At 41.6% G+C, this 22,242-nt stretch overlaps 1 protein-coding gene across 1 annotated transcript; it reads right to left on the bottom strand.

Annotated features, from left to right (window-relative positions):
- Nucleotides 1-252: 252 nt before the first annotated feature.
- LOC123353557 (natural killer cells antigen CD94-like) lies at nt 253-16,958 on the bottom strand. Its single transcript, XM_044994745.1, is given in 7 exon segments — nt 253-439; nt 3,222-3,325; nt 4,395-4,543; nt 5,012-5,125; nt 6,143-6,241; nt 14,527-14,632; nt 16,884-16,958. Coding segments are annotated over 7 exon segments (801 nt in total). The 3' UTR covers nt 253-285.
- Between the last annotated feature and the right edge of the window lie 5,284 nt (nt 16,959-22,242).

The following is a 22,242-nucleotide window of genomic DNA, read 5'->3' as shown; positions in this document are numbered from 1 at the left end:
TGTTGTAATTGATATCAATATATTTGACAATGTAGAAAACATTTAAAAATATTTAAATAAATGGTATTCTATTATTGTTTAACAGTGCAGTTAAAACTGTGGTTAATTGCTATTAATTTTTTAATCAAGTTAATTTGATTTAATTGCTTGAGATAACTGTGATTAATTGACAGCCTTATTTACAATATAAACACAGCCTCTGAAGAGAAAAAGTAAAGTGCACACATTTCTCCCATGCATTTATAAGAGGATAAGTGATTGCCCAGGATAAAATTCTCATGGTTTTCAAGTTCCATTGTGTGATGATATGTCAGGTTTCATCAAGAGAGCTGGCTGCTCACAAATATAGCGCTTTTTATCTTTGCAGTCATCAGAGAAGAGCTCTCCACCTCTGACAACTGCACAGTCCCCATCCATGTATCCTTTCTTTACTGGAAACCTAAAATGGGTGGAGCGGTGGGGGGGAGTTATTTCAGCCATTCTAGTTATAGGTACATCACAATTTTAGTTTTTTCTAAGGTGCCAAATCACTCTGGAATCTGAGTGCCATAGTATATGGCATTGCCAAATAACACAGTGGTCCCCAACCTTTTTGTGGCCAGTAGCACATTCATGTTTTCAGAAGAGTGTGGCGGGCGCCAACAATTTTTCAAGGCTTATTTTGTATTTGTACATTAAATAATACGAAAAACATCATATTTAATATTACATACTATATGAATCCATAAGATAAAAAGGGTAATTTTACATGTAAAAGGTATTAATTAAATTATTTGGCAATTACTCTTTCACCTTACTATGTGAATTTGCTCTTTTTTATCTACCTGTAAGAAAAATTAAGGAGTTTTTACAAAATAAATATCATAAGCAGTTTTCATCATATTTATTTTTAAAAAGTAAAACATGGTTGAACTGCTGGTCCAAATATATTTATTATTCTTACTTTAACATAGAATGAAGCCTGCAGCCCTGGAGTTTTCTGTCCCCAGCAGGTGCGGGGCCACAGTTTTTCTCCAGCTTAAGCTGCAGCCCTGCGCCTGCCAGGGACTGAGAACACCAGCGCCCGCAGCCTGAAGCCCCAGAGTTCTCTGTCCCCGTAGGCTCAGGGCCGTGACTTCTCTCCGGCTTAAGCCACGGCCCTGTGCCTGCCAAGGACTGGCACCCGCAGCCCTGGAGTTCTCTGTTCCCGGCAGGGGCGGAGCCGCGGCCTGGCGCCTGCCAGGGACAGAGAACACCGGCACCTGCAGCCTGCAGCCCCAGAGAAGCCGGAGACAAGCCCCAGCCCCACACCTGCCAGGGAGAAAGAACACCAGCGCCTGCAGCCTGCAGCTCTGGAGTTCTCTGTCCCCAGCAGGTGTGGGGCCGCGGCTTCTCTCCAGTTTAAGCCATGGCCCCGCGCCTGCCAGGGACTGAGAACACCGATGCCCACAGCCTGCAGCCCTGGAGTTCTCTGTCCCCAACAGGTTTGGGGTCGCGGCTTCTCTCCCCTGCTGGGTGCTAGGCGGACACACATAAATGCCCTGGTGGGCACCATGGCACCCACGGGCAGCACGTTGGGTACCATTGAAATAACAGAACAATTGTGGAGAAGCAGAGGGAACATTATTAAAAGATTAATTAGTAAATTTGGTGGTTATGAATATAAGGGAATAACTACATTGGCTAGGCAGGAGTAGTGCCCCAGATACTGTTTAAACTTTTCTGTATAACTCTAGAATTGCACCTCTGCCATGACACATAAGCTCCTGTCTTCATTTTTCAGTCCTGAGTCTCACTTAGGGGAATGGGGAGCTAATAGGGGGGCTGCCGGTCCACCCTGGTTCCAAGCCCCCACCAGGTAGCTACAACAGGCTTCTCTTTCTTCAAGCCGTGGACAAAGCAGGTGACTTCCAAACAATGTTCTAAGGGAGCATTGCATAACTTTAAAGGAGCATGTTCTCTAAGTGATCAGCAATATAACAACGAGACAACATTAACCGGGACGACTTTAAGTGAGGAGTTACTGTAGTTTCAATAGCAGATGAATCCTGAGGAATCAAAGATCCAGTTTTCATGTAAATGGCCAATTGTAAAATTGAATGAAGGGAAGGGAAATCTAGATTATATCCATTAATGAGACAGCAGTGCAATTTTATCTATATAAATTGAGGGGAGAGATAGATACACTGGAGGGTAGGGATAGGATACAGAGGGACATATTTGAGGATTGTGCCAAAAGAAATCTGATGAGGTTCAACAAGGACAAGTGCAGAATCTTGCACATAGAGCAGAAGAATCCCATGCACTGCTACAGGCTGGGGACCGACTGGCTAAGCCGCAATTCTGCAGAAAAGGACCTGGGGATTACAGTGGACGAGAAGCTGCACATGAGTCAACAGTTTGCCCCTGTTGCCAAGAAGGCTAATGGCATATTGGGCTGCATCAATAGGAGCATTGCCAGCAGATCAAGGGAAGTGATTATTCCCCTCTATTTGGCACTGGTGAGGCCACATCTGGAGTATTGTGTCCAGTTTTGGGCCCCCCACTACAGAAAGGATGTTGACAAATTGGAGAGAATCCAGCGGAGGGCAAAAAAATTATCAGGGTGCTGGGGAACATGACTTACGAGGAGAAGCTGAGGGAACTGGGCTTGTTTAGTCTGCAGAAGAGAAGAGTGAGGAGGGATTTGAAAGAAGCCTTCAACTACCTGAAGGGGGTTCCAGTGAGGATGGAGCTCAGCTATTCTCTGTGGTGGCAGATGACAGAACAAGGAGTAATGGTTGCAAGTTGCAGTGGAGGAGGTCTAGTTTGGATATTAGGAAACACTATTTCACTAGGAGGTTGGTGAAGCACTGGATGGGTTACCTAGGGAGGTGGTGGAATCTCCATCCAGTTTTTAAGGCCCAGCTTGACAAAGCCCTGGCTGGGATGATTTAGTTAGTGTTGGTCCTGCTTTAAGCAGGGGATTGGACTATCTGACCTCCTGAAGTCTCTTCCAACTCTAAGCTTCTATGATTCTATGATATACTGAACAGTAGTTTTCTTTCATTACTGCCACCAAACACTGGTTGGAAAAAGGAGTGATTTGGTTCATAGCAGAGCTCTGACTCACATCATTGCCAATATTTTTTAGCTCAGGGTTTGGGATCTCCTTTGTCTTTTGCTTCATATTGAGCACCATAGAAATGCTGCAAAATAATCATCATAGAAATGAGAAGTTTGTAGAAATGTCTGTGACTCACCAATCAGTGGAGAGAGCTGTGCCATTTCCCCACATCCAGGGTCTGTAGGTCTTGTCACGTGATAATCCTATCCAGTGAAAAGCTGCCAGTGGGTTTATGAAATCCTGAACAAGAACAAAACCAATTCATACAATTGCATTTGTTTCCCTGCTTCTTTCATGGGCAAATAGATACCAGGGGTACGGTCATGTGATTAACAAATCCTGATATGCTCAGTTAACCTCAGGTTGGAGCAACTCTATTGGCCAAACTGATCATGTTCTTCATTTTCTCCAAGAATGTAAGTTTCAGTCTTGTAGAAACTGTGTTAATATTCCCTCCCCAACCATATTTTAACAACTTTGTCTCCGTCAAAACCCTCAGGAGACTGGAGAAGTTTCCACTGGAAACTGCCAATCCTGTTCCATTGATCCACTGCCCTGTCCCAGAGGATGAGTGCACCCCCTGAGCAATTCCCTGTACTTGCTGGCCCCAGGTAGTGAAAGGCTGGACAGGGGATTCCAACCTTGATCTCTACCAGAGAAGTACAGAGCAGTAATTCCTAGGACACTAACCCTGGTGCTATTGCTTTTCCTTAAACTCTGTCAGCTCTTTCAACTACTTCATTTCTTCAGTGTTGATTAATCTCTATTCACTCTCTTATCTGGAGGACATTATCTGAGACAGAGAAAAATGCACAGTGCAATTTTCAGCTCCATCTTATACTACAGTAATAGCTGTACAGACGCTCCCCAGGTTACGCAAGACCCGACTTAAGCAAGTTCGCACTTAAGGAAAAAGTTCCATAAGCCAGAAATAGGATTTTCGAGTTGCAGAAATTTTTGCATAACTTAAGGGTATACGTTTCCGACTTATGCAAAATTTGAGTTATGCAAGGCTTTCCGGAACAGAACAATTGCGTAATTCAGGGGGCATCAGTACATTGAATATGAATGTGAAAAGTACAGGTGACATTGGGTTACTGTCTTGCAGGAGATGTATTTGATTTGAATTTAGAATTTAGTGATGATTCTAATACTGGCAGGAGTGGAGAAAGCTCAAGGTAATTAGCCTTCAAGAAAAACTATATAATAAAGCAAAATACCAAATGAAGCCAAATCTCATTCTCCTCAATCCTGTTTTCATTGACAAATCTTCTACTATGCAGCTCTCCAAAAGAGGAAGATACTCTACCAGCTCTTCTTTGCCTTCTATTAAAAGGAGTCTGGAGCCATGAGAAGAGCAGGCTTTTCGACTCTCCAGCCAAGATTTGTATTCAGTAGAAAAGAGGTAGCATTTCTTTCCACGTTGAAACCAATGTTCTTGGCAAAGAGACTTCCAGCCTTAAAAAGAAAATACAGTTTAGGTTTCCTATCACTGTTTCACTCATACAGGCATGCGAGTGTCAGGGAGTGTAAGATGGCTTAACTAATATGCTGAGAAGCCCAAGGTGTAAGGTAAAGTGGGAGGTTGATGGGTTTATTTTACAGTTTCTTATTCTCTCCAGCTGATTGCTTTTCTTGCTGTACTTCTCTCTATGGCCTTTCAGCATGTCATTCAGATCAGTTTAACTTCCGTCCCCTTCCCTAAGGCTCACCTCTGAATTTTGCCTAGTGAGGATATGGGGAGATTCTTTAGTAAATAGGAATAAAAAGACCAGTGTTCTAATTAACACCAAATGTCATGATCTATGTATTATTGATCAGTGCTGCTATAGGTGTTAGGGATTCAATCTGAAATTATTTCAGTCAACAGGTAGAGCAAATATAAGAAACACTTGTGTTTTTCTTTTGTTTTTTAAGGAAATTGACCTATATCATTCCTGTTCAAAACCTATGGTAGGTTTGCATTCTCACCTTGGAAAATTTCCATTTCTTTTGTGAAGTTTTCCAGCTGTCCACATGGTGGATCAGAGACCTGAAAAACTGAAAGCCAAAATAGCATAACAATATCATGCACCACTTAAAACTAAATTTAATCATAGTGTTACAGATCAATGTGTGTGCCTTTCAGATACACAAAGGGCCCGATTGCACTATCAGTTACTTTATATCTAATATATATTTATAATAGTATGTTATCATGTTACTATTAACACATCAGGCAATTTTTAAGTAAATATTAATTTAATAATAAACATCTTGAAATTAAAAATAAAAATTGTGTGTGGCTAAAAATCCTGACTCTATGAAGATGGTGAGAAAAATGAAATTGAAAATATCCTGGTTTCTAACCTTTTAGTCACAACAGTGATTGTTTGAATCACAAATATGTCATTTTCAAAGTTAGGCACGCAAGGAGAAAATTAGAAATGTAAGAAGAAAATGGTAACTGGAATCTTTGCAAGGTAGGATGACCAGATGTCCCAATTTTATAGGGACAGTCCCAATATTTGGGGTTTTGTTTTATATAGGAGCCTATTACCCCTCACCCCCGTCCCGATTTTTCACACTTGTTGTATGGTCACCCTATTTCAAGGAAGCCAAGGAATAACTGCATGAGGCTGAGAAAATTCCAGAAGTTTCAAGCCCTGAAGCGTCCTAGGAAGTCTTTTATTGTGTGCTATAGGTGGCTTCATGTGGCAGATGCTGGGGGTTCAGTCCCCAGATTCCACCAGAATGTCTGTGCTTTGCGTTGAGGGCTGGGGACCTGTATGGATCTTTGGTTCCTGGGCAAGACAGCTACATTGTTGTTGTGATGCCAGGGACTCTCTTGCTGCAGCTGTCCCTAGAAAATCCTGAAGAGTGAAGAAGAATGTGTAGGACCCCAGCTGGTTCCCCTGTCCTGTTCCCTAAATCCATAATTATATAACTAAAGAAGTGATTTTCAGAAGTGCAACACACACAATGCAATTCACACTCCATTGATTTAAGAGGTTAGAGAAGACATATGTCAGCTCCGAATTATTTGGCCTTTTAGTGTCTTCTTTGCTCATACTTTACCTTTGGCGCTCAAGAAACCCACTGCTATCAGCAAAGTCAGGCAGGAGATCCCAAGAATTGCTACAATGAGCCTCCATTGAGAAGATGGAGCAGAAGAACCTGGGAGAGAGAAAAGGGAGAAATGCAGTATTCAGGAGAACATTTTAAGCCTACAGTAGGCATAAGCCCTAACTGGTTTCTCTGAAATCTTTACAAGGAGTTTTGCTTTTAATGTTCTCATACAGTTCAAGGAAGGTGTTAGACTATGGGCAGTTAAATAGTAGTATGTGCAGAGTCAACAGCTTGTAGCTCACAGTACCTTTGCCCTGGGGATTCTTAGTCCTTTGTCTCCTCTGCTGTTCAGAAGCATTCTGGCATTTCAGTTCTGTGTAGGTCACCTCCTCCTCGTTTACTTCTAGTGGATTATAGCATAGAAATAGTGAATTCCATTCATTGCACTGACAAAGTAGACAGCTCTGATTACAATCTATAGAGGTATAAAACTGTCATTGCAGTATGTGAGGCAGAACTTTTGTATTAAAAGGTTTTATCCTACAGTACAATCGTCTTCAGTAACCTATCAGTGTACTGGGATCAACAAACATCTGGAATTCAGCAGATACAGATAATTACTTTTTTTCTGATATCTGTCTTCTATTTAGAGTCTTAACCAAAAATGTTAACTTTCATTTAAAAGTTGCTCAAGTGATTAATATAACCCTTTGCATATACTATATAACCAGAAAAGCACAATTAAAAAGATAAGCATTAAAAGCTAGAGAAATCACCAATTAAGATAACATAGCTACACAATTATCCTTACGACTCATGCATTTGGCTTATCAAAATACTGAAATGTAAAATTTCTTTTCGTATACTTCAAAAGAGTAGTAGACCAAAAGCTAGGAGACCAAGGGAGTTAGCCAGCTGAGTTTGCCAGCAGAGGCAGACAGGTATGTGTGTGTTTCTGTTTTAAATTCTATTTCCTTAAACTTGCAGGAACTGTACAAGGAAGAACCCATGAGGGCATGTTTCCATCACCACTCCTCTCTCTTTGTCTGTCTACACTGTGGGGTTCCTGACCAAACAGGCAACCTGACCCTAGAGGTTTCCATGCAGGTTCTGGTCTTGACTTGCTGGGAATGTGTCCAGAATTTCCCTGCGAATGAATCCAAGCAGGGGGAATAACCAAGTGTAAGAGGTGTCTGCTGGAGGAGTCCCTTGGGAAGAAGGTAAGAGAGCTGTAAGTGGCTTGTCTGCCTAGCATCTGGGAGCATAAGAACTTCATCAACTGGACATGAGTGGAGACATCTGGGATGGAGGACACTGTGACTCTCTCCCTACTACAGACACTAGCCAGCTACAGATGACTTCAGCAGCAGCAGAGGAAATGGGAGAACAGGCAGCTCTGCAAGGAGCTGACAGACTAGTTGGCCACCTCAGTCAGTAGAGAGTGCTCCACCCCCCCACCCTGGTTCCCTGTTAATCAATGTCAAGAACTGGTATGCTATACTGACAACGGGTGGTGAGGAGCAGATCCCAGTGGCTGAGGAGGAGGAGCCATTTGCCCCCAGGTTGGAAGCCTCACTGCCAACACACATAGGTGGAGGACACATAAGGTGCTGGTGGTCAGGGACTCTCTTCTGGAATGAAGGCATCCATCTGCCAATCTGACATGATGTCCTGGGGGGCGTGCTGCCTGCTTGGTGCCTCTGTTAGAAACATAATGGAAAGTTTGCAAATGCTCATCTGTCCCTCTGAGAGCTACCGTCAAGGAAGAATATCTAAGGGAAAAAGGAATTCAGGTGAGCTGGCAGTTCCTCAAGGAGACAATATTAAAGCCACAGCTACAAACTATTCTGATGCAAAGGAAAGATAGGAACAATAGTAAGAGGCCAATATGCCTCCATCAGGAGCTCTTTAATGACCTGAAAATGAAAGAGGAATCTTACAAAAAGTGGAAACATTCACATTGATGAGGAGGAGTATAAAACAACAGCAAATGTATGTAGGGATAAAATTTAGAAAGGCTTTGGCACAAAATGAGTTAAAGCTGTGAAGGGACATAAAAGGCAATAAGAAGTAGTTCTTTAAATACATTGGGAGCAAAAGAAAGACAGAGGAAAGTGTAGGACCTTTACTTAGCAGGGAAAGAGAGCTAATAACTGATGACATCAAGAAATCTATTGTGCTTAGAATCATAGAATCATAGAATCTCAGGGTTGGAAGGGACCTCAGGAGGTCATCTAGTCCAACCCCCTGCTCAAAGCAGGACCAAACCCAACTAAATCATCCCAGCCAGGGCTTTGTCAAGCCTGACCTTAAAAACCTCTAAGGAAGGAGATTCCACCATCTCCCTAGGTAACCCATTCCAGTGCTTCACCACCCTACTAGTGAAAAAGTTTTTCCTAATATCCAACCTAAACCTCCCCCTCTGCAACTTTAGACCATTACTCCTTGTTCTGTCATCTTCTACCACTGAGAACAGTCTAGATCCATCCTCTTTGGAACCCCCTTTCAGGTAGTGAAAGCAGCTATCAAATCCCCCCCATTCTTCTCTTCTGCAGACTAAACAATCCCAGTTCCCTCAGCCTCTCCTCAAAAGTCATGTGCTCTAGCCCCCTAATCATTTTTGTTGCCCTCCGCTGGACTCTCTCCAATTTATCCACATCCTTCTTGTAGTGTGGGGCCCAAAACTGGACACAGTACTCCAAATGAGGCCTCACCAGTGCTGAGTAGAGGGGAATGATCACATCCCTCGCTCTGCTGGAAATGCCCCTACTTATACAACCCAAAATGCCATTAGCCTTCTTGGCAACAAGGGCACACTGTTGGCTCATATTCAGCTTTTTGTCCACCGTAACCCCTAGGTCCTTTTCTGCAGAACTGCTGCCCAGCCATTCGGTCCCTAGTCTGTAGCAGTGCATGGGATTCTTCCGTCCTAAGTGCAGGACTCTGCACTTGTCCTTGTTGAACCTCATCATATTTCTTTTGGCCCAATCTTCTAATTTGTCTAGGTCCCTCTGTATCCTATCCCTACCCTCCAGCGTATCAACCACTCCTCCCAGTTTAGTGCCATCTGCAAACTTGCTAAGGGTGCAGTCCACACCATCCTCCAGATTGTTAATGAAGATATTGAATAAAACTGGCCCCAGCACCGACCCTTGGGGCACTCCACTTGATACTGGCTGCCAACTAGACATGGAACCATTGATCATTACCCGTTGAGCCCGACCGTCTAGCCAGTTTTCTATCCACCTTACCGTCCATTCATCCAGCCCATACTTCTTTAACTTGCTGGCAAGAATACTGTGGGAAACTGTATCAAAAGCTTTGCTAAAGTCCAGAAATAGCACATCCACTGCTTTCCCCTCATCCACAGAGCCGGTTATCTCATCATAGAAGGCAATTAGATTAGTCAGGCATGACTTGCCCTTGGTGAATCCATGCTGACTGTTCCTGATCACTTTCTCCTCCTTTAAGTGGTTCAGAATTGATTCCTTGAGGACCTGTTCCATGATTTTTCCAGGGACTGAGGTGAGACTGACTGGCCTGTAGTTCCCTGGATCTTCCTTCTTCCCTTTTTTAAAGATGGGCACTACATTAGCCTTTTTCCAGTCATCCGGGACCTCCCCCGATCACCATGATTTTTCAGAGATAATGGCCAATGGCTCTGCAATCTCATCGGCCAACTCCTTTAGCACCCTCGGATGCAGCGCATCCGGCCCCATGGACTTGTGCTCGTCCAGCTTTTCTAAATAGTCCCAAACTAATTCTTTCCCCACAGAGAGCTGGTCACCTCCTCCCCATACCGTGCTGCAGAGTGCAGCTGTCTGGGAGCTGACCTTGTCTGTGAAGACAGAGGCAAAAAAAGCATTGAGTACACTAGCTTTCTCCACATCCTCTGTCACTAGGTTCCCTCCCTCATTCAGCAAGGGGCCCACACTTTCCTTGACTTTCTTCTTGTTGCTAACATACCTGAAGAAACCCTTCTTGTTACTCCTAACGTCTCCGGCTAGCTGCAACTCCAAGTGTGATTTGGCCTTCCTAATTTCACTCCTGCATGCTTGAGCAATACATTTATACTCCTCCCTGGTTATTTGTCCAATCTTCCACTTCTTATAAGCTGTTTTTTTGTGTTTAAGACGAGCAAGGATTTCACTGTTGAGCCAAGCTGGTCGCCTGGCATATTTACTTTTTTTCCTACACATCGGGATGGTTTGTTCCTGCAACCTCAATAAGGTTTCTTTAAAATACAGCCAGCTTTCCTCGACTCCTTTCCCCGTCATGTTATTCTCCCAGGGGACCTTGCTCATCAGTTCCCTGAGGGAGAATGCCTATTTTGTTTAAGTCTTCACTAAAAAGGTGCATGATGACCAGATACTCAACACAATTAATATTGACAGCCAGGGAGAAGGAATGCAAGTCAAAATAGGGAAAGAACAGGCTAAAATATTTAGATAAACTAAGTGTATGCAAGTTTTTCAGGGCCTTATTAAATTCTTCTTAGGGTACTTAAGAAACTAGCTGAAGCAATCTTACAGCCATTAGCAATTATCTTTGAGAACTCCAGGAGGACAGGAGGGGTTTCAGAAGACTGGAGAAAGACAAACATAGTACCCAGCTTTAAAAAGGGAACAAGGAAGAACCTGGAAATTATAGACCAGTCAGCCTAATTGCAATAACTGGAAAGATACTGGAGCAAATTGTCAATTAATTTGTAAGCACCTGGAGGATAATACGGTTATAAGGAATAGTCAGCATGGAGTTGTCAAGAACAAATCATGCCTCACCAACTTAATTTCCTTCTTTGATAGGGTAACAGACCTAGTGGATGGGGGGCCGAAGTAGACATGATATACCTTGATTTTAGTAAGGCTTTTAACACACTTTTACATGACATTCTCATAAGAAAAGGAGGGAAACACAGTCTAGATGGAACTCCAGTAAGGTGGGTGCACAACTGGTTGAAAGACAATACTCAAACAGTAGTTATCAATGGTTTGCTGTCAAATTGGGAGGGTGTATCTAGTGGCATCTTTCAGGGGTCAGTCCTGGATCTGGTTCTATTCAATAATGGCTTGGATAATGGAGTAGAGAGTACGCTTATAAAATTTGCAGATGACACCAAGCTGGTATGGGTTGAAAGAAGTTTGGAGGACATGTTTAAAATTCAAAATAACCTTGATCAACTGGAGAATTGGTCTGAAGTCAACAAGATGAAATTCAATGAAGACAAGTGCAAAGTACTTCACTTAGGAAGGAAAAATCAAATGCACAACTACAAAATGGGGCCAAGGTAGGGGTGCTGATGAAAAGGATCTGAGGGCTGCAGTGGACCACATACTGAATATGAGTCATCAGAGTGCTGCAGCTGAAAAAAGGCTAATGTGATTGTGAAGGAATCAGCAGGAGTGTTGGATGTAAGACACAGGAGGTAATGGTCAGCCTCTACTCAGCATTGGTGAGGCCCCAGCTGAAGTACTGTGTTCAGTTCTGGACATCACAATTTAGGAAGGATGTGGACAAATTAGAAAGAGTCCAGAGGACAGCAACAAAAATGATAAAATGTTTAGAAAACCTGACCACTGGGGAAAGACTGACAAAACTGGGCATGTTTAGTCTTGAGAAAAAAAGACTGAGCGGGGACTGATAAGTCTTCCAATATCTTAAGGGTGATCAATTGTTCTCCATGTCCACGGAAGATAGGATAAGAAGTAAAGGGCTTAATCTGCAGCAAGGGAGATTTAGGTTGGATATTAGGAAAAAAAATTCTTACTTTAATGGTAGTTACACTCTGAGAGAGGCTTCCAAGAGAGGTTGTGGGAACCCCAGCATTGGAAGCATTTAAAAAAAAGTTGGACAAATGCCTGTCAAGGATGGACTAGGTATACTTGGTCCTGCCACAGCACACAGGGCTGAACTTGATGACTTTTCAAATCCCTTCCAGCCCTACATTTCTATGATTCTAACACAAATTTAACTCTGATCTACAATACACATTTATAAACTCATTCAACACATTTAGTGCGATTTCCTTAATTTAAAGCTTGCTCCTGCTGTCACTGAAGGCAATGGCTGTTTTACAACTGATTTCAGAGAAACATGGCACTTGGCATTATGTTCTTCTTGATGGAGTCAGTGTTTTCCTTCTTCTTTGTCTTTTTAAAAAGGAGCATTTTTAAATGTCATCTTCTCAAAAACTAACTGAGCAATGTCTTTGAAGCTCACTGGAATTCTTGCACAGGTCAAGAAATCCTCTGCTGGACAGGAATGAGTTTAATGGCTCTGGGATAGTAAATATATATGGCCAGTTAAGGATGAGTCATGACTTCATGATGTTGACTATGACAATCAGGCAAAGCAGAGAGAAACTGGTACTTTATTTGAGTATGAGTATGCTTCAGAAGGGAAAGCAGAATTCAGACATCACGTCCTTTAATCCTCCCACAATAAGGCATGTCTCCTTGTACACGGGGCAATTCAAACAACATTCTTTGACAAGGAATGGTTTGTGAAAACTGTCTGTTACAGCTATCCCCTTATTCCATTTTGTTTCTTACACCTGTCCCCCTACTCCATTTTGTTTTTGTTCTCCTCCTGTGGCCGCCCCTCCCTGGCTGTTAAGTTGTCTACCAGGGCCACTGCCCTTCTCAAAGGGAGGGCCCCTTAAGTTGTTTAACAAGAGCCATTGCCCTTCTCAAAGGGATGGCCACTTGTGCTGCGTGCTAAGTGGGACCACTGCCCTGTTCAAAGGGTTAGTCCTGTTATCACCTTGTTAAACCTGGGCTTGGTGTAGGGTAGGCAATGTCCAGAGCTGCAAGACCTAAAGGCAAAATAGCTGAGCATATGAGTCATACCTGGGGGCTCAGAACTTGCCCAGACATGTTCTATGCCTACCTGCAGTCTTTTCCCTGCCTTCTCTCCTCCCTGTAAGAAGGGGAACCAATCAGAGTTACTGGCGGGAAGCTGCCTAAGTTTGCCTTTATAACCAGACATTTTCTGATCAGACCTTAGAAAGATTCCTGCATTGCTGCCTGGTCTGATCAGCCAGGGGTTCTGGGGGGTCCTTTCTCCGCTCTCGTTTTAAACCCATTTTTAAACTCCCCTCCCACGAACAACTAATTTTGCCTGGAGATCTCCTGATTATTGTGAGCGAATTGAGTCCTCTGATGCTGAAACTGCGGTGCCTGCCTCTGCCTTTGCTGCTGTCCTGGGGATTGGTAACAACTCCCTCTTGCAAACTCCCCCTGTCTTGGCTGCTGGCTTTCTTTCCCCAGCAGAGAGACCCAAGCTAATTCCTTGGTCTGTATCTGTAATCTGCTTCTAGCTTGCAGCTGCCCCACTGCTGCAGCCACCACTAGGCACACACCACTCTGCCCTCTGAAACTACCCTTAGCATAAGGTGCACCCATTAGGTTAGACTTAGCCTTTAGTTTAGATAAATTGTAATTTCATTTTGCATAGCTGTGGTTAAGTTAGGTTTAGCATTGTACTCTGTAAGTTAGGCTTAAAGAATTGTTGCATTGTGTTTTTGTTACTTGCTAATTTGTGTAGTCTTGGTTAAGTTAGATCATAGATAAGATTTTGCTGTGTTCTGTATAATTGTGATTAAGTCTGTCTTCTCACTGTCACCCCACCCCCCACCCCGGGCTTTCTCTGTGTCTCTCTGACTTGATACAGTTTCTTTGCTGCTCCACCACGTGCTCCTCTTCCCCCATCTCAGTCTAGCATAAAACCCCGTTGGTTACCCTTTTTCTCTCTGATACACCTCACATGCTACATTTACACCACTGTGACACATTTTTACCTAAAATTGTTTGCTATTTAACATACTTTATCCGTAACTGTTAGTTGGTTATATGCTGCTGTGACACACCCTGTACATAGAAAATTGTTAGCTACCTGTTACATCATATATTTCTGTGTTAATTGGTTATCCTACTGTATTGTACCCCACTATTGAAACCCCCTATACTGTTCACCAAAAGAAACCCCTCCCCAATTGTCTACCTTAACAAACCCCTCACTATTAAATTTTCCCTGTTTTTGCATTTTCTTAATAAAGTTTATTTTGCACCCCACCAGTGCAGTAATTGTCCCCCAAGATCCCCTACCTGCTGGCAGGGACAAAAACATAATCACAGAACTGTGTTCCAGGGTTCTGGAGATTTGATGGTTTCTACTCCCCACTCCCAAGATACTGTGTATCATTCTTGGGGCATTTCAGTAGCTGAAAGATGTTAATAAATTACTAAAATGACTGTGCCTAACAATGAAGAAAAAGCTAATAATCTAATAAAAGTCAAGTAAAATGTGTACAGCTCACAGAAGAGATTTAATATGGACCATAAAAGATCAGTAATAGCAGATATGATCTCAGATGTTTATAAACATACCCATACCTTTGGCCCTGGTGTTCTTTGGTCTTTGTTTCTTCTGTTGCTCAGAAGGAGAGTTAAATTTCAAGTCTACATATGTCACTGCCTGTTCACTCATTTCTGGTACTTTCTGGGATAAAAAAGTTGGAATTAGTATACTGAGATGAACAATAGGATCTGATAGAAAGTGATACTTGTACTAAGGAACCACAACAGCAATCATGATCTAATAGCAGAATAACTGGGTGTTTCGGAAGCACAACGCCTCTCTCTCTTTGCACTTGGAAAATGGCACATAGTTCTGAGTTCAGAAATGTCACAAGGGGCAGGAGGTCCCCTTTCCCACTAGCTGGTTGAGGGAGAGAGGATTATAATCATTGTTTTCATTTGAGTTATTTTTCTTTGTTTGTTCCCATTCATATGTTTATGCCATTTTGAGTGCTTTATGTAGTGTAATTTTAAATGTTTTTTTTGCAGAGGGATTTCCACCACTGGCCTTGGGAAACTTTCTGTTTTAATTCTGTTCCTTTACACCAAGTTCCACAATTTCACACCACAACCAATTTTCCTCTTTGATGATGATACACTTTCAATATTTCTTGACAGTCATCATTCATCCCCTTTTAGCCATGGTTTGCAAATTCATTACATATGTTTATTTCTTCAGGCTTTCTTTATAAATCAATCCCTCCAGCCCCATTAATAAAGCAAATGTCTTCTTTTCTGAATTCCTGCCAAACTGCCCACAACTTCCTGCTTCTTCTTCCTTTTTTTTTTTTTTTTGTAATGATGTGTTTATCTAAATCAGGTCAGGTCAGGGACCATGACCAAAATGTTCAAAAATGGGTGATAAAAATTAGGCTTCTAAGTCTATGTGAGGGTGCCTATTTATGCAGCCTGGTTTTCAAAAGTGCTGAGCACCCAGTAGCAATTACAGACTTCAGAGGAGCTCAATGTTTTGAACATAAATCAGTTTTTAGGTGTATAGATATGGATTTAAGAGGCCAACTTTAGGCACCCTTTTTTGAAAGTCTTGGCCCATCTCCTCTCTGTGCTATACAGTTAGCTACATAGTAGATGTTCAACAAATAAATAATAAAATACTAATAATAATTAATCAAAATGGAAATGCACAGAACTGAATTCTAGGCATGCTCTCATTGGCGCCATAGAGAGAGAGAGACTGTGCTGTAGTAAGATGCACCTATCTATGCACAAAATGTTATTAGCTTTTTTGCTAACATACTGAATTGCAAGACTATATCTAATCTGCTATCCACTCTCATGGCAAGTCTACACTACAGCGCTACATTTGCACAGGTGCACTGATGCAGCTGAGCTGCTGTATCATGTCTGGTGAAGACACACTATGTCAACAGGAGAGCGCTTTCCCGTAGGTACGATTACTCCACCTCAGCGAGAAACGTAAGCTATGTCAGCAGGAGAATGTCATACCAACATAGTGCTGGTGTGGACAGCAGGAAACATGCAGTGCTCAGGCAAGGGTGGGAGGGGGCTTTTTCACATCCCTGAGCGACATAAATTAGATTGACTTAGGCTGTAGTGTAGACCTGCCCTCAGTTTCCTACTTCATTATTGCTTTCCATTTCTCCCTACCACTGAATAGCTGTATGTTAGATTATTACAACAGATGTAATAGTTTTAATTTTATTTTCGGATCATTTTGCTAAACTTTCCAAACTGCTTTGGGTTATCTATCGGGTCTTGTGTTTGTAATACCCCTCCATTTAGCATAATCTGAGAATGGAATTATGTAAACATACAATATATTAACACTCTAGTTACTGCAGTTTCCAGTCTGTTTATGAAGATGATAAATAACAAAGATCCTGCCACTAAACTCAGCCCATTTCTACTTATCATTAACCTTAGTTCACCGTACTTCAACCAGTTTTTTGTTCAGTGATAATGTTCTTATCCAAGACTTTTTGAATTAATTAACTAAATAAGCTTTCTTGAGAAACTCTGTCAAATTCCTCACTAAAATCAGGATATTATATTTCCTGTATTTTCCAGCCTATGTTAATCTTGTAGATTTGATGTCTACAGTTATCAAGTGTACATACTGCACAAAAGATTAAAAAAATATAGAAATATAAACTTCTAATGCTGTCTTGCCTAAGATTATAAATCCTTTCTTAGTCCCTTAAAAATAATAATGATAAAATAATACTATATTTCATAGTGTCACTCTTAAATTTTAATCAGAAGAAAAATATTGTACAGGATGCAGAAATAACTCTATTTCAGAAGAAGTAACTTCAAACATTTTTTTAATTATACAGAAGCAATCACCTATACCTCTTGTAACAAATATGTACCATACCAATTAAAGCTCCAGAAGAATGTGGAACTCATACCTTTGTAGCTTTTTGATAGGAGGCTGAAGGGCAGGAACTAGAACTTGAAGTGCTGTAGATTTTTTTGTCCTTCATGAAAATCCCTTGGGGATGGAGAGAAAGACAGTTTGGTATCACCCTGTCACTGCCTTGTAAGGAGATGGACAACAGGAGCTGAGAGTGGAAGAATTATTCACTCTGCAATGCTCCATCTGAAACCGCACAGGAAGTTCTCACTCTGCTAGTTTGAAGTGCGCTGCGCCCGCACAAAGCGCTCACAGGATCTTCTCTCTTTGTAGGTTTACGCAAGGCCTAAGGTGTTAAATTTAACCCTCTTGAGGTCAGTTAAATATTGAGTTTATTAAACAAGGTTGCTTAAGAAACTATTGATCAGCTAGTGTCTCTGCACTTCTTAAATCATAGGGCGAGATTCTTCTTTCAGTTACATTGGTGTAAACTGGTGTACATTGGTGTAAACCCAGTGAAACTCCATTGAAGTTAATACATTCACTCCCTATTTATAGTGATATAAACAAGATCAGAGCCTACCCCATGGTCTCTGTGTTCACATTCCTGACTTGCCTTACTAGGAAGACAAACGTAGCCCAATGAAGAACTTAGTGCACTTCCTGGCTCAACCCTTGATCTGCTCTCTACAGTCTAGTCACTTCACCTCTCTGGAACTGGGATGCAATGAAGTGGTTTGGGTACAAGAAGAACAATCCCCAGTCTTTGCTTGAATCATAGTCAAACATATACATAGGTACAGTGGGTTTGGAGAGGGAAAGAAATATTCACTTAACAGTGTTCTGGCTGAAATCACACAGGAAGTTCTCATACTCAAGTTGCTAATTTGAGGAGGGCTGACACCAGCTAGAATGGTCAGAACTTGAAACACATACTTTTGACAAAGATTCCTTATTTATACTTAATCTCCCTTTTCCAGAGTAGATGCAGACATCAACCAGTGATCTTATGCTAGACTCAGGAGGTCTGCATAGCTTGTATTTTCAAAACACAGTCTCTGCCCATACCGAGCTTAGAAAATTTTACAGGAAAAAAAATAGTCAACACTGAGCTCTGAGTCCCCCTGGGCAGCCCTTCTCAAATTAGCAACACATAGTTGGGTCTTAGAACTAGAGTGCAATAATATCTGACTTTGAGAAATGAGAAAACAGAGAGTAGTAGGAGTAAACAAATGATCTAATTGGCTGGCAGAGATGTGAAGCTCCTACCCCTTTTCATGTCCCTTCCAGCTAACCTCCATATATTCAAACACACATGTACTCAATGGCAAAATTTGGCCCAAAATGTGGTTGACAGCAGACATGTGAAAAACGGTAGAAAATTCAGCATCTCCATTTTTACAGTCATAAGTAAGAAAAATACTATTATAGACATTTCACATTATATATAATGATACAGCAAAGAATTTGATAACTGCAGTATGATATAAAAATAGCAACACACAGCTCAGCAAAGCCAAGAAGTAGCAATTATTTCTGAGTTTCTCTTTTGGTCTGGGATGTTTCCAGATATGAATCGCAGATGTGCTATGTTTTTCCTCATAACAGTGCAAGGGACTTCAGCTCAACTGCCTCCTTCTTGGGTGATTGTACAAACCCTGGAGCGGGTTTCAGAAACAAAGAATGCACATTCTTCACTATATTTTTTCTGTACTAAAGAACTGGGAAGGAAAGACACACATTACTGTCAGTCATACCAATGACATGGCAAAATCTTAAGTAGCTATTAATACTGGGTCATTCTGGTGGGCAGGATAATTGTTTTAAGATTATGTTAATCGATGGCTATGAAAGAGGGGAATACTACATCTGGTGAGAATCATGTATGTGTGGGGAGGAAGAGCTCTTATAGACTCCTTTGAAAAATACAGCCTAAGAAATCTGCCTTTTTCTGGATTTTGGGTTATATTACAAGGGACTCAACTCCTCCCTACCCTACTCCACTTTGTTGCCTATGGCACTGACTTGGATGCAAGGACATTATTAAGAAAAGATCACAACCCATAGTCACACACATTACTGAGTTCAGGCAATTGGAATTTCTTCTTTGCATTTGTTTCATTCCAGCTTTATTACTTGCAATATGGGCATCCCTAGAGGATGTATTCAGGATTGGGGAATCTAGATCATAGAATATCAGGGTTAAAAGAGACGTGAGGATGTCATCTAGTCCAACCTCCTGCTTAAAGCAGGACCAATCCCCTGAGAGATTTTTGCCCTAGATCCCTAAATGGCCCCCTTAAGGATTGAACTCACTACCTTGGGTTTAGCAGGCTCAACCACTGAGCTATCCCTCCCCCCCACAATCTGTTATGCATTGGACAAGATCAAGGTCACATAACACAAGAACCATGGGTCAGCCAATGAAATTAATAGGTAGCAAGTTTCAAACAAATAAAAGGAAGTACTTCTTCACAGAACTGTGGAACTCCTTGTCAGGAGATGTTATAAGGCCAAAAAGATAACTGGGTTCAGAAAATAATTAGATTCATTCCTGGAGGATAGGTCCATCAATTGCTATTAGCCAAGATGGTCAGGGATGCAACCCCATGTTCTAGGTGTCCCTACTTTCTGATTGCCAGAAGCTGGGAGTGGACAACAAGGGATGGATCACTCAATAATTGTCTGTACTGTTCATTGCCTCAGAAGCACCTGACATTTGTGACTGTCAGAAGACAGATTACTGGGATAGATGGACTATTGATCTGATCCACTATGGCCATTCTTATCTTCTTACAACTCAGGGTCTGGCTCCAGGTGTTTAATCAATGTAGGGGAATCTGCTCACAATTAATTTCAGTCTGAAGTCACATACAAGGAACACACAGTAGTTGCCATTAGAAGGCCATAGACTGGTGCGTTTTGACTGTAAAGACTGCAAAGACTTTGAAAGCTCTGCATTGTTGGCCTGGAGAACTTCCTTTTCCTGAGAGATTTTATCCTGAATTTCTTGCAGCTTCTGGGTGAGGTTTTCTGAATTTCCTGCTGGTGAGTGAGATTAACCAGAATTTCTTGATGCTGTGTGAACTTTTCCTGGCATCTGTTTGCTTAACGAGAAATGAAAAAAAAATTGAATTCACGATATTACCACACCAGAATTGCCCTTCAAAACTAAACTATGGTTTACAATATAGAGGCACAATTTTAAAAATTCCTTTAAATGTTTCTTAGAGCCAGGGTTGGCACAAGACAGCTGTGAAGCTATGGGTGTGGCTCTGGGAGCACTTGGTCCCAACCAGCAGAGTGTGCAGGGTTGAATACACTTTTACAGGGATTCCCTGGGTTAGACATCTTCATATTTATTAACCGAAGGATGACATTTGAGGTTTCTACCAAGAACCAGTAGCCCACTGGTCATCATGATCATTGCAAAATATAAGTAATAGTTAAGAAATTATGTAGCTATACTGAAAATTAAGAGTTAAGGCAGGAGTGACATACTGTAGAAATGTTCCTTTCAGGAAGGAAGTAATAGACACCTATCTCTCTGTCTGGATATTTGTGTATTGCATGCCTCACAATGGATGCCTATTTGCTTATTGAGAGACTGTGAAATCTACAAGAGAAAATCTACAGGAAGACAAACAGTAGTAAGGTATCCTGTTCATGAATAAAACCAAAAGATTGTTCTGGTAAATCTTGGAGGGCAAAGGGTTGCACTGAATCCTTCACCTAGGAGGCAATTTAGTTGGGTTTGGTCCTGCTTTGAGCAGGGGGTTGGACTAGATGACCTCCTGAGGTCCCTTCCAACCCTGAGATTCTATGATTCTATGATTCAATTTGACAGTGTGCTTGTCTCATGAAAGGAGGGTCACTGCCAGCCTGGCTGAAAAGTGCTGCGAGGATTTTGGGTGAGCAATATTCTACAAGGCTGAAGAGTGGCATGTCCCAGGGGGAGGGATAGTTCAGGGGTTTGAGCATTAGTCTGCTAAACCTAGGGTTGTGAGTTCAATCTTTGAGGGGGCCATTTAGAGATCTGGGGCAAAAATCTGTCTGGGGGTTGGTCCTGCTTTGAACAGGGGGTTGGACTAGATGATTTTCTGAGGTCCCTTCCAACCCTGATATTCTGTGATTCAATTGAGTCTAGGCATTTGGAAGTGCATTATGATTTTTATTTTATATGTAACTATTTGTTTCCAGTATTTCTTTCTACTTGCTACATCTTGAATCTCTGTGCTTTGTTAAATACACTTCTATTTGATTTCACTATATATATATATATATATATAGTGCTGTGTGCTAAGCAGAGCAGTGATCTGAGGAGGAACTGGTGAGCTGGGGTGCACTGCTTCTTTGGAAGCTGCAAATCTGTGAACACTGTGAGTGTCCAGTGGACCATGTACTGGACACTCCAGAGAGATATTTGGACGGTTTGAGGGTTGGTGTGTACCTGTTACTAACCTGAAGAGTGAGAGTGATGCCTGGGAAGCCTAGAGGGGAGTGTTTGTGTTGCCAATGGCTGGTGGAGTTGGGAACTGACCTATGGAAGGTAAATACAAGGCTTCCATATCTAGGCTTATTAACATAAGCATCTCAGGTGATCTCAGTTATGAGTGTGTTGCATAGAGACCAGTTTGTTTGACTCAATTTAACTTTTTTAGATCCTGCCCATATTTCTCATTCTCTAATCCTTAAGTATTATTTCTCAGACTTCTCTATGGTTCCAAATGCCTTCCAACATAGTACCATACAGAAATTTTATTAACATTTTTCTTATGCTCTCTTCCAAAACATTTCATCAGATGTTATATAAATGAGAGCCTCTCATACATTTCCAGTTAGCACGTGCCTGGATAACTAGCCCTGGATTCCCTATACAGTTGCTTACCATTAGTCTTATTTTTATGGTCCACTGGCAAATTCCAGTTAATAAGTTTTTTTAATTTCTAAGTTGCTACCTTGTTTCTTGAGACAGGACCAGATGCTTTGTTAATACTGAGATCTCTGCTATAAAATTGCTATCCTACTTTTTGGCAATCTTGTAAATTTGGTGAATATGGTAAAAAGAACATTCAGATACAAATGCAGAACTATAAACTACATGGATTGACCAATATCATACATCCCAAACACACGTTATGCTGCTTAGACTAAACTTTACCAGACGGGGAAAGAACAATACAAGTTAGAGATGTCTAAAATCCTTTTAAATAAAGATAATGGGTAGAATTTTCAAAAGTTGCCCAACTGACTCAGGAGTGTCTACACTATGAAATTACTCCGATTTTACAGAAGTCGATTTTTGGGAACAGACCGTATAAAGTCGAGTGCACACTAAGCACATTAATTCGGCGGTGCATGTCCATAGAACCGTGGCAAGTGTCGACTTTTGGAGTGTTGCACTGTGGTAGCTA

The sequence above is a fragment of the Mauremys mutica genome, chromosome 1 (assembly GCF_020497125.1).
Source record: "Mauremys mutica isolate MM-2020 ecotype Southern chromosome 1, ASM2049712v1, whole genome shotgun sequence".
NCBI classification, from domain to species: domain Eukaryota; kingdom Metazoa; phylum Chordata; order Testudines; family Geoemydidae; genus Mauremys; species Mauremys mutica.
This window is presented reverse-complemented; position numbering and strand designations above follow the sequence as displayed.